This window comes from Acyrthosiphon pisum, chromosome A2, assembly GCF_005508785.2.
Source record: "Acyrthosiphon pisum isolate AL4f chromosome A2, pea_aphid_22Mar2018_4r6ur, whole genome shotgun sequence".
Lineage (NCBI taxonomy): Eukaryota > Metazoa > Arthropoda > Insecta > Hemiptera > Aphididae > Acyrthosiphon > Acyrthosiphon pisum.
In genome coordinates, this window is record NC_042495.1 from 3,279,984 (window position 1) to 3,292,658 (window position 12,675).

Sequence of the window (12,675 nt, forward strand, 5' to 3'; positions counted from 1 at the left end):
CACAATCAGTAGGTACAACAAATAACGAAGAAAAAAATCAAATATAAATGATAATGTCTTAAAAACTAAGTCTTTTACCCATTTCTACAATAAAATTATAAATGTTTGTGTTTTTGACCTACAACTTGTGGAATTGTAGCCACGAGCCATGGTCCTGTGACCCGTTGTCGTAAAATTAAATTATCCTGACAGTGAGCGTGTGCGCGTTTTCATTACAGCGGCGGTTCTGTCGGCACGAACCTGTCGACCATCAAGTCGCTCCGCGTGCTGCGAGTTTTGCGACCGTTGAAGACCATCAAGCGCGTACCAAAGCTCAAAGCTGTGTTTGATTGCGTAGTCAATTCGCTGAAGAACGTTATCAACATACTTATCGTATACATACTGTTTCATTTCATCTTTGCCGTCATTGCCGTTCAGCTGTTCCACGGCAAGTTTTTCTATTGTAACGATAGCAGCAAGTCTGTCAACGGCACATGCCAGTGAGTATACTATAATATGATACAAGACAGTGTGCATTACCATTTACCACGTAAAAACTTTAAATTCGATCACAGATTTATAAAAAATAAAATAATAACCGAAATACCAGATGGCCTACTTGCACCTAGTAGGGTAACTTGTATAGTAATTGGTACTTTAAGAAATCGTTTTTAATACTTATTGGCACGTAACGTTCTTATATTTTGTTCCATTACAACATCAATTTACGAATATCAAATCAAAGATATGATAATAATATTATCATAATATTTAACATAGTATCAGTGTGAAACCCGAATACTTAAAATAAAATATCCCTAAAATCCATAACCAAACATTATACTTTATACAAAATATAAAATTACTTGGTGCCAATAACTGTAGTCATACCAACAGGCAACAACTATATAAGTTACCATTAGAACATATTATTATTGAAGCCGATAAAATTATAAAATTACCGACATTTGTTATCCAAGAGGCGATAATGATATTATAGCAAATACGATAGTTATATAACCACGGATAAGCTGAACAATTTTAATCCTTCTTAAATAGGTAACTAATGTTGGTAGTGCGATTATTATATCCATAATGCCATTGAATTATGCCATTGAATTTATCCTGTCTTAAGCTGCGTTGAATGTAAACTACCTCTACACATAGTTTTCACACAGTAATTTGGGTGGTTTCGACAAAATATACAATATAGGACTAAAATGATATCCAATAACTATTTTATTTTCTGTAACCAATGGTAACGATATATATATAAATAAAAAAAACTGTATAGCACGCTATATTTTTATTTTTATTTATTTTTTATTGATCCTTAAGCGTGGCATCTATGGCCATTAGCTATATTATCTATATCATATTCAACATTTATGGGTTGAAAAATAAAAGTTGCCGTGACTCTACGGATCTTGCTGAATCTATTGTCGAAAATGTTACAAAAACCATTCGAAAACTGTGGATTTGCATGCACTTTAGGACTATGAATTTATGTAGTAGATACTAGATACGTATATTTATTAGTTATTATAGCTGATCCACACATATTCAATTAAATAATGTCAGTCGATTTATCCGTTTTAAGCTCCGTTAAATATAAACTATAGGTACACATTTTTTAAAACATTAATTTGGGTGGTTTTGACCAAACATACAGTATAGGACTAAAATTATATTCAATTATAATAACTATTTTATTTTCTGTAACAAATAGCAACTGTAGGTATATAAACAAAAAATATTCGATTTTTGTGAGGCAACAAATCCCTATGTGTAAGCACCTCTTTAAAATGTAAAATAGTAATTATTGGATTTGAGGTGCACATCCTCGGGTATAGGATTACCTGTATACCAAATTTCATAACCATTAATGCGATATGTAGACTTGACTGTAGATCACTTACACACATACATATCGTATACTTTATTCCAAAATGCAAACGTCTAAACGCTGATTGTATCCACAATCCACGGTCATTTTTTCATTAATAGATTAGATGGTAGAAAACGGCAATTTTATCGGTCCCAAATGTTGGTCATCTACATACTATAATAATTTTTTGCTTCAAAAATAATATATCTGTGCGTATGATTTTTGGAGCTTGGTGATGACATAATAACTATGTCCGTCCTTAATTTCCAGGGGTTATTATTTCAAATACGAAGCCGGCGACACTGAAGACGTGAATTCACAAAAGTTCATACCTACCTCGGAGAAGAGGGTATGGGATCAACAAGCCTTCTACTATGACAACGTGGCCGTGGCCATGTTGACGCTGTTCGCTGTCCAGACGGGCGAAGGATGGCCCCAGTGCGTGCACACTCGGTTGCGACGCGAGTTATAAACAGAGCAAGGACTTTCGAACATTTTCGTGACAGCGTTATTAAACAGTTTTACAATAATTATAACTACTTATATTGAACAGCACGAAATAATAAAAAATAAAAATATGTTAAATAATATTACGCCCTTATTTCGTGCTCGGGAATGACAAACTCAAAATATTTATTGATGGAACGCTACGAAATAATAGGTACATTTATTATGAACATTCCACAAGTCGTAAGCCTCAAAGTTCAAAATACCAAAAAAATATTAGCACGAAAACATACGCGTTCTTGCTCTAGTTATAAATAACACACGTCGCAGTTCATATTATAATAATTTGTCGTGTATAAATGTCCCATAGGATATATAGTCTATAGACTGACGGGGATTTTTGTTGTTTCCGTTATAGGGTGTTGCAAAATTCGATAGCAGCCACGGAAGAGGACCAAGGACCCATACCGAATTACCACATCGAGAGGTCCTTGTTCTACATAATTTATTTTATTGTGTTTCCTTTCTTCTTCGTCAACATATTCGTCGCGTTGATCATCATTACGTTTCAAGAACAAGGAGAGGCCGAATTACAAGACGGCGAAATCGATAAAAACCAGGTATGATGTGTCTCATAGTAGCACTATAAATTACTGTAATGCAGTGGCACAGACAGGATTTTTATCTTGGGGAATTTCTCTGCTGCTAACTCTTGGATACGCCCTTGTGCAATTTCATTTATAATTTACAAAATATGATAATTAATAAAACGTTTACAAGTATCCGTCGTTATTATTGACGAATTATGACTTCGTTAATTTCTTATCGACTTCATTTTATCACAATATATTATATAATATTGTGTTAAACATAACAATTTTAACAAACTTCGGTTCTCTCTTGGCACATCGCTCCCCGTGGTCTCCATAACCGCGCGACATGTACGACATTTTCGCGGATTTTCTTCATCGTCCATAACGCCATATAATATATTATTATGACGTTTACATTATATTACTACGTTTTAAAACTAAGTGCCTCTTGACTGACTATTAAAAAAACGAGTTTGTTCTGGCTTAAAAAAAAAACTTAAATTAATTCGGGAGACTGAAAAAAGAGCTAGCTAGCTGTGAAGCGTCCGTTCCTCCTCCCTCCTGCGCTATCCACCGTACATGAATCCCCTGCGCGTTACTCCCCGGTCGGGCCCCTCGCGCTGATGACAATAATATCAACCAGTGATATGGTATTGATGATAACGACGATCGCCGATAACGCGTGTTTCAGAAATCGTGTATCGATTTTACCATACAAGCCAGACCGCTGGAAAGGTACATGCCGAAAGACAGGAATAGTATGAAATACAAGATATGGCGACTGGTTGTGTCGACGCCGTTTGAATATTTCATCATGATACTGATCGTCTTGAACACGCTGTTACTCATGATGAAGGTAAGTCTCGTCGGCGTCGTTAGACGCGTTTCGTCACATAAATAATAGAAATATTTAGCCATAAAATGTATTGTAATATAATATCTAATTATTTTCGTACCATCGGATGTTTGCTGAACTCGTTTATTATTATAATTATATTATCGTCGATTCCAACAAGATGGTTAATTTACGCGCTAAACACCAACGATTATGATATTATACTAATAATTCTACGCAGTGTATATTAGTATTTTTAAAATTATTATTACGAGAACAAACCGTAACTGCGAACGAACTGTTGACAACAATATCGTCATGACAGTATAATAACACAGTGATCACTGTACACGTTTTGTTCGCGTAACTCGTCATTTGTACTTATCGCAGAGACTATTAGTTTTATTTTTATTTGGACTTTTTTTTGGAATAAATTATTGACCAACATATTTTATTGCATGCACAATTTGCTTAAGCTGATCACTCCTATTTGCTGTGAATATCACACACATCATGGTTTTACATTTTTAAAAATTTATTTTATTTTCAGGTTGCTTATATATTTTATCTTTTTCTCTATTATTCCGCATAACTTTTGCTTTCAACGTCCAAAAAAAAAAAAAAAATGAATTAATAAATACTAAATTGATTTTACTAAACGCATCGCTGCCTTTTATATTGATTTTATATTGTGTTTTTTTTTTCATTTTGTTGTCGACTAACTGATGACATATTTTTTTTTATTTTGAGTAATTTTTTTCAGTCTATGCGACAAAAAGGTTATAATATTATAATTTAACATTTGTGAAGTGTTATTTTTTTATATTTAGTTCGCTATCAGAACAATTAATGCTCTTCATTCTTTCTTTCTTTTATTATTATTTTTCTTCACTATAATGGTTGATCATTGTTTTTTTATTCATTTTTATAGTTTTATCAACAAAAAAAATCCTACAAGACTGCTCTACATTACATGAACATGGTGTTTACTGGCATGTTTACCATTGAGTGCGTGCTCAAAATTTTGGCGTTCGGAGTCAGGGTAAGAGAACACGTGCCAAGTAGTAGTAACCATATTCGATTAATATTATAGATATTGTCTAAAATTAAATAAAATAATTGATCACTATATAATACATATGTATATGCAATATACATATATTATATTTACCGTAATTTCACATATTATTATATTTTATTATATTATAATAGTCTTAATTGTTGTATTTTAAGTTATTTTTGTTTTGAAATGTTTTACGGATTTTGGTTTAAAAAAATTGTTATTAATATTTTTATTACTATGATATACGTCCGTCACGTGCTTTCCATTGAATTTGCTCCACCAAAAAAATTAATTATCGTTTAATCGTATTAGTCTTGTGGACCCTATTTCACTCAGCCCCCTTGAAAGTTAATATCAAAAATTGACTACCTGCCAAATTATGTGTACAATAGTATTGTATTCATCCTACCTACGACATAGAAATATAATTCTACAGCGTGTGTAAGGTAAGTGGTCTCATAATATGGATTACACCGATAAATACAATGACGTGAGTTTTACAGACACATACTACCTGTTACGATGTTGATGTTCTTTCTATATAGATATTATTTAGACAAACAAGCATGATTTGTCCGTGTGTTTGTGTGTGTGCGTGTGTGTACCTTTATGTCCGCTTGTGTCTTGCGTTTGATTACTATATTATAATATTATTATTTCGCATGCCCAACTACTATACTGTTATTGTTTATAATTTGTTTTTTTCAATTAGATCCTATACAATGCCACCAAATTCAGGACTAAATATATTATTATCATTATTGTGTATACCTCCGATAATACCTATCGCCCCCATTCTCCGTGAGCTGCGAGTTAGACGCTGCGAAAATATATTAATTTGGCGCGCGCGATCATCGTCGTATATCGCACCGTTTTTGTCCAGTCTTGAACTATTCAGCATTAATTCTTCACACGGATTCACAAACACGATAGTACAATATGCATATTAATTTATTATTATCATCACCGTGGTATTATACTATATTATATACAATAAAATTTACAACACACAACTGTAAAATAGTACACTGTATTATAATATTATTATAGTAAGGTATTAATATTATTATTATTATTATTATTATTATTATTATTATTATTATTATTGTTATTATCATCATCATCTTTTGGATTCGTTAGATTGGCATTTCTGAATTTCGTCTGAACGTCTTAGACGTTCGACGTCATATTATACATTATAATATAATAATAATAGTTTGATGACTAAGCTATCACATTTTTTTCAGAATTTATGGTAAAAAAAAAAATGTTATTTCTGTTGTTTTTTGATTTTATCACGAACTTAAAGACGAATATCGGGTGTTATTATATTATTATATTATATTATATTATATTATATTATATTATATTATATTATATTATATTATATTATATTATATTATATATAGATTGTACAAATTAGATTTGTTTTTTTTACCAGTTCAAAAGTTTTATTATTAGATACGATATTACTAACCGAAGTCATTAAATTAGTTGCCTGTGTAATATTAAAACGTTGCTTTTATTTGGTTGTTTATTTCGTGGCTGCAGCATCATCGCGAATCGTATCTACTTAACAGTGTTCTACTGAACCTCAATCATTTATTGACGCTGCTATTCCTAGTAGAATGTGTCTTAAAACTCATCGCGTTTGGATGCAAGGTAACACAATATTGTTCATTATATATTTATTATAATCTAATAATTTGTAATTATATATTATGATACTATACCTACCTAATTATTTTAGACCTATACGATAAAAAAAATGATCTTGTTTCATGGATGTACCATATCCTCCCACGGTGATTCCAATGGAAAGCATGCGTGTACAATATTTACACTAATAACAATAATAATTATTATGATTTAATACCTAATAATTAAACATAATATATACAGTATATACCTATATATGATTATGTATATACTCACAAATGTCTAACCCAAACTCGTTGTTTGCTTAATGAAATGGTTTTCAGAATTTTTTTAAAGATCCGTGGAATATTTTCGACTTTATCACGGTCATTGGAAGTATCGTGGACGCACTGGTCATCGAATTTGGGGTAAGATATTTTAAACAATATACGCATTTATAACAATTTTTGCAGCTACGTGTTCTTTCCTATACATAATATTATAAAATGTATTTATATATTATGTAACAATTATAATAATTATGTATTTTAATTTTATAATTATTTAAGTTCTGGATGCAAGTGTGTGTTCGTCTATATGGTTGTCTCTCCTATAAACGTATAATAAAATATTGTGTTATTATAATAGTTGATACATATAATTTGTCACCGAGAAGGCAAGACTACCTGTCTCACATTTTAATCGAATCAATGAATTTGTTTAACGCATAAGAGCACTCTATAATGTATTATGATTATAATATCAACTACATAGAAAAGTGAATTTTTTTTTAACTGCTGGAAAACTTATGAAAATCGAGACAGGTGGTTTCGTCGTTTCGTCAGGCAATGATGTATGATATTATATTATAAGATTTTTATTGTTTAGAACCCAAATTTACATGGCAATATATTATAATACATATCTATTAATTTTAGCGACCACTTTATGCGTTGCATAATTTCCGTTAACGTGAATATTCTCTGTCCATCACTATACACGCTTTACATAGACATACGTATAATAATTTTGTTACCCTTTTGTCCCTTAAATAATATTATAGTGAACCGACTGGCACGTTGTCGATTTCATCTCTCGACGATACATATTACATATTGAATTAACCTTCCACGACGTAACTTAGAGCTTCCAAGTACCCATATAGTATTGATGTATCATGCCTGTGAAATGCTTTTTCATCACTATATTTTGTCGGAATATTTATTATAAACGTAAAATCTTTCACACTGACACAATACAACAATTATGTCATGGTGTTTACAGAATGCAATTTACAGTTAGGTGCCTAAGCCAGTCGCCCCAGTTGGGTTACAAATTCAGACTTTCTTTACTTGGGTACATAATAATGTTTTTATCGAACAAAATAAAATAGACCCGCAGTAAAATAATGATCAAAATTTGAGAACACGAAAGGACATCGGATCTAGAATACGAACGGACATCGAATCAAAGCCGACGTTTATAGGAAATTCGCACAAAAAAAATACCTATTAAAAAATAAAAATAAAAACAATAAAAACAATATACATCCGACAGGAATTTGTAACATGTTTACTCTTGTATAGGAACGCCTCGTATATGTGTACCGAACTTTGATCAATGTAGAGAAACCAACAGATTTACCAAAACTGCTGTTTGGAGAAGTTGTGGAGGTAAATTTTATATTTAAAACATCAGGAGTACGCCAATTTGTTGCATCCGACGTAGACCGCACTTGTATACTGTTGAAGAATGTGTCTTTTGTAATTTTTTTTTTTTGGTCTTTTGGACATGGATTTTTATTTTTTATTTCATTTATTTTTTTGAAAAAAAAAATATATTATATACTTATTTATTATGCAACACGGTGGTTATCAAAATATTGCTCTTAATAATTAAGCAGCAAGCGAATATTTAATATATATACACGTATTATGACACTTATTTAGAAAATAGTTGTCGACAATCACAATTTTATAACCCGATAAATATTGTGAGTAACGACTTACTTACATTAGCTATGTGACGACAATATTCAATACGATATATTTTGTTTACAATTATTATTAGTATAATCAGAAATAATATATTCGATTTTTTTTTAGGCACCTCTATTATTCTTTGTTTTATTATTATTATTTGGGGGACCTTACCCGTAAATATGTACCTACTTACGGGATGAATATACGGGTTATATTATAAAACCCAATCAAATCACCAACATATAGTCAATCCGGGCTTCTAAGATATTTAAAAATATTGTGCCTCCTAAATTTCGTTTGTAATTTTTTCGTTATAATCGTAGATACGTCTTATTTTTCTTTCAATTTTTCCCCACAAATCCGATGGCAATATTATTATGTAATCATCATTATTGATATTATTATGAGATTTATAGAAATTTAAAACAATAATAATAATTAATAATCCACTAAGGGCTACTCGGATTTTTGGTGTATGTTTTATACGACATTACAGTATAGTGACTTTGATATTGTTGATATTATGTTATTTTATATACGTAGGTAGGTATATAATATTATTTAGTAGTACGAAATACGTTTTATTAGATCTTTTTTTATAATTATTGTCGATACAATGCAATATTTAAGAGAAAAAGTAGTGAGTATCGATGTTTATACGTATATACCTACTAAATACTGTATCATAACATTAGTATACTGTTGTATTACTAATTTTACCGATATATAATAATATATTGATTAAATCTAATGTATTAATAGTATTATAGTAGGTAGTAGGTACCCAAAGTACAATAATTATTCATCATCGTAGTAACATATTATTATTATTATTATACACATAGAAACACACCATGGCTAGCATATTGTTATATTATAGCATATTTAGTCTGACCTTTGAAGAGTAATAATATTATAATGATTAATAATAACTGTAGTTACCACCATTATTGTTTGTAGAGTATTTTGTAATACAATATAGCGTTCGAAGATAATAACATAGGTACTATTATTACAGTATAGAAAATATAATAATATTATATATATTTTTTTAAATCACCTTTGTTTTCGTTGCTAAAACATTAGGTAATAATAACAATTATAATATACTCGTCTAAAATGTATCGTAAAAAAATATGTAATACGTATTATAATCATTATTTTTGATAGGATATTATTATTGGGTTTCTTAATAATATTATTGCTTAAAGAATACTAATAATAACTGTATTCCAAATACCTATTTATTTATTCTTTTTTTTTTTTGATTTTAATTAAACATATTATTGGTATTAGGTTTATTTTTATATATATTATGTTCTGATCGAGTCCACTTGCAAGTAGCTTTTCTAGAGTTTTCGACGACTTATATAATATTATAATATGCAATGCAACTATAATCATGTAAAATCTCGGCTCTTAGGTTTATGTTTAATATTTTATCCTCCACAATTCATTGCATTTTTTATTTATAGTATGGTGGATGTTTTATATGCTTTTTAAACTGCTCGCTAGCTGTTTTTCGATGTCGTTATAGTTTACATATTATATTTTTAATAAATTCATTTTTATTACTGGTGCATAAAAATGCATAATATTAGTTTACAGTAAATTGCATTAAGTTATAGGGCACACAAGTGTCGACGTATAGTTGAATTACACGCAACAATGATATCTATAGAATAGAAAATAACGACGAATGAGATATTATTATAATTCAGTATCTATTAAACGATTGCGAAACCTTTGTTATACATAATTTTTTTATCTAAATAATTATTACTTTTGTGTCTTATACACAACTACAAAATAATATTCATAGTTGACGTCTTACAGTATGATATAATGAAGCGAAATTACATTATACATTTTTTGAGCCATTCTATTATACCTATATTATGGATATTAAAAAAAAAAAAAAAAATGCTAGAGAGTTAGAGATTAAACTGTAATTAGATACTTTGCCATGGAATATTTCTCGTAGAAATTTAATTAGGTACATACGTAGAGAAAACAAATAAAAAAAAATGTTTAGTGAAAAATTTCGAGGCCTGTATAAAAATATATTTTTGGATTAAAATCTCATTAGCAAAAACCCGAGTATCCGGAACGTGGCCGAAGGTTTTTGGTTTTGTTTTTTTATTCATTTAATTTGTTTCTTTTTCTCTCACACATTCCTATATCGAGTTTATTTATATTATTATATTATAATTATACGTATACTACCTATATATTATAATAATATACTGTATAGTTTTTTGTTGGAATATATTGTTTTAGAAAACCTAGTTATATATTATATATATATATATATTTTGACATCACCATTTTCGATAGTTTTCACTGGTATTGAGTATATATTTTGCAATCCAGGCGTAGAGGTCGAAGCAGCGTGCAATGTCCGTGGCCCGAATTTTCCAGGAGCTCCGGTCACCGACGGTGGCTTTGAGTGGTCCGTGGGTAGAGATGGTGGGGGTGGGTGCACCATAAAACCACTACACATTGCATACACTTTCATTATTCGTCTATTTCGCTTACACGACTACACACTACGATTTCTAGGCCAGGGTGTGCCCTCCCCCCAAATTAGACACCTTCTTCCTACTTCCCAACGGGGAGGGGCGGAGCATAATAATATCGTTGACATCGTATCGTGAGCATATTACATTATACTCATCGTGATTATCGATATTTTATTAAAAGTGGTAACTATAATACCTATGTGCTCAGCCACGGTATCAAGTGATTTGCTTGAGCTCTGGAAAACAGACGCCCGCGACATTGCTGCAGCCGCGATACCCTCCGCGTCCGCTGCGTATGTGTATATATTATATTATTATATTGTGTTAATAAATTGTTATTATTATAATATTATAAAAAATTATCGTACAAAACGACACACGATTCGACCGATGACGGACGGACTCCAGTCCGCCGCGCCTCGAGCTTGCGCAAATCATCGTATATTAATATGTTATGTGTTATATCGGTGTGTAATATATTTTATACGCTCTGCTGCTGATGCTATGTATGATATTATATAATAATATTATCAATATAATTACTGTTGAGATGTCGCCGCCTCCGCCGCCGCCACTGCTAAATAAAAACTCATAATAATGATAATATATTATATTGCCGCCACCGCTGCCGCAAATTTCGATACTGACGCTTGGCACACGATCTATCGTACACAGATATATTATTATTATTATTGTTATTATTATTATTTTGTACGAAGCAGACCTGTGCGAAACTCATAATAATAATATGTTGTTATAATATTATATTATGCGCGCGCGAACAGCAATTATTATTGGGTATATTGTTGTTGTTCTTGTTCTTATTCTCTTATTCGTGTATTCATCACAGAAAACAACACTAATATTAAACTAATCGCTCCGCCTCCGGGAAATCGATTGTTCACGCATGTTATTTTCGATTTTCCGTTTATTATTATTATTATTTATTTTTCCGCGGTGCGGCGAACTCAAATCGATGTTTTGCAAGGGCGTACCTCGCTGCCGCCCACTCTGCTCTGCCGGTGCCGGGCAACGGCTATATATTTGCACATTAATACATTATACTTACTCGATTTCGTCGCCGTTTTATCTCCTCGCCGTAAAATAATGAACACACATCGCCGCCAATGTCCGTGTATATCGTTTTACACCGATGCTACTCCAGTGACCTTTGTTTAGAAACTTTACCGTCGTCACACGACATTACAATAATATAATATTAATAATAAAATCATGTCGAACGACTATTGCGCGTCCGGAATTCAACGATTCTGCTGTGGCAGAAATCCCCGTCGTATAATTATTATTACTTATTGTGTTGTATACGAGGTTTCGAATACAACGCGCCTGTTACCTGCAGGATTTGAGCCGTTTCAGCGATCTCTGTTTTATATTGCAGTGGCGTAATTGATAGGTTGGCGGGTTGGTGGGTAAAGGACACTTTATGTTCTTTTGCGTATCGGTAATAGTGTATCGGTATTACAATGATGAAATCGATAAACTTGCGTTTATCGTTGATTGAAATAAAAATTTAATATATCATTTTGATGTTAAAAATCATTTTCAATAAAAAGATTATTTTCATAATATGTTGGGCGTTGACCGCGGGGACAAGGGTGGTTCCAGAATCTGTATACGGAAGAGACACTTAAATTAAAAACATTTTTACGATACTGGTTTTTAATAATTAATGAAAAACTATATAATATTTTTTGTGAACGAGGAGGG

The 12,675-nt window shown here is 31.2% G+C and overlaps 1 protein-coding gene across 19 annotated transcripts in view; it reads left to right on the forward strand.

Moving 5' to 3' along the window:
- The window catches only part of LOC100164406 (voltage-dependent calcium channel type A subunit alpha-1), a 276,813-nt gene that overhangs the window by 240,793 nt on the left and 23,345 nt on the right, over positions 1 to 12,675 (forward strand). For 15 of the 19 annotated variants that reach the window (XM_029490213.1, XM_029490212.1, XM_029490216.1 and 12 more), the window contains 7 exons: positions 219 to 479; positions 2,138 to 2,305; positions 2,733 to 2,934; positions 3,599 to 3,763; positions 4,674 to 4,784; positions 6,788 to 6,871; positions 8,030 to 8,116. In XM_029490213.1, the coding sequence (XP_029346073.1) occupies positions 219 to 479; positions 2,138 to 2,305; positions 2,733 to 2,934; positions 3,599 to 3,763; positions 4,674 to 4,784; positions 6,788 to 6,871; positions 8,030 to 8,116 (1,078 nt within the window). Of the gene's footprint in view, positions 1 to 218; positions 480 to 2,137; positions 2,306 to 2,732; positions 2,935 to 3,598; positions 3,764 to 4,673; positions 4,785 to 6,356; positions 6,468 to 6,787; positions 6,872 to 8,029; positions 8,117 to 12,675 lie in introns of all 19 variants that reach the window. The other 4 variants (XM_029490221.1, XM_029490223.1, XM_029490215.1 and 1 more) reach the window with 3 other exon arrangements.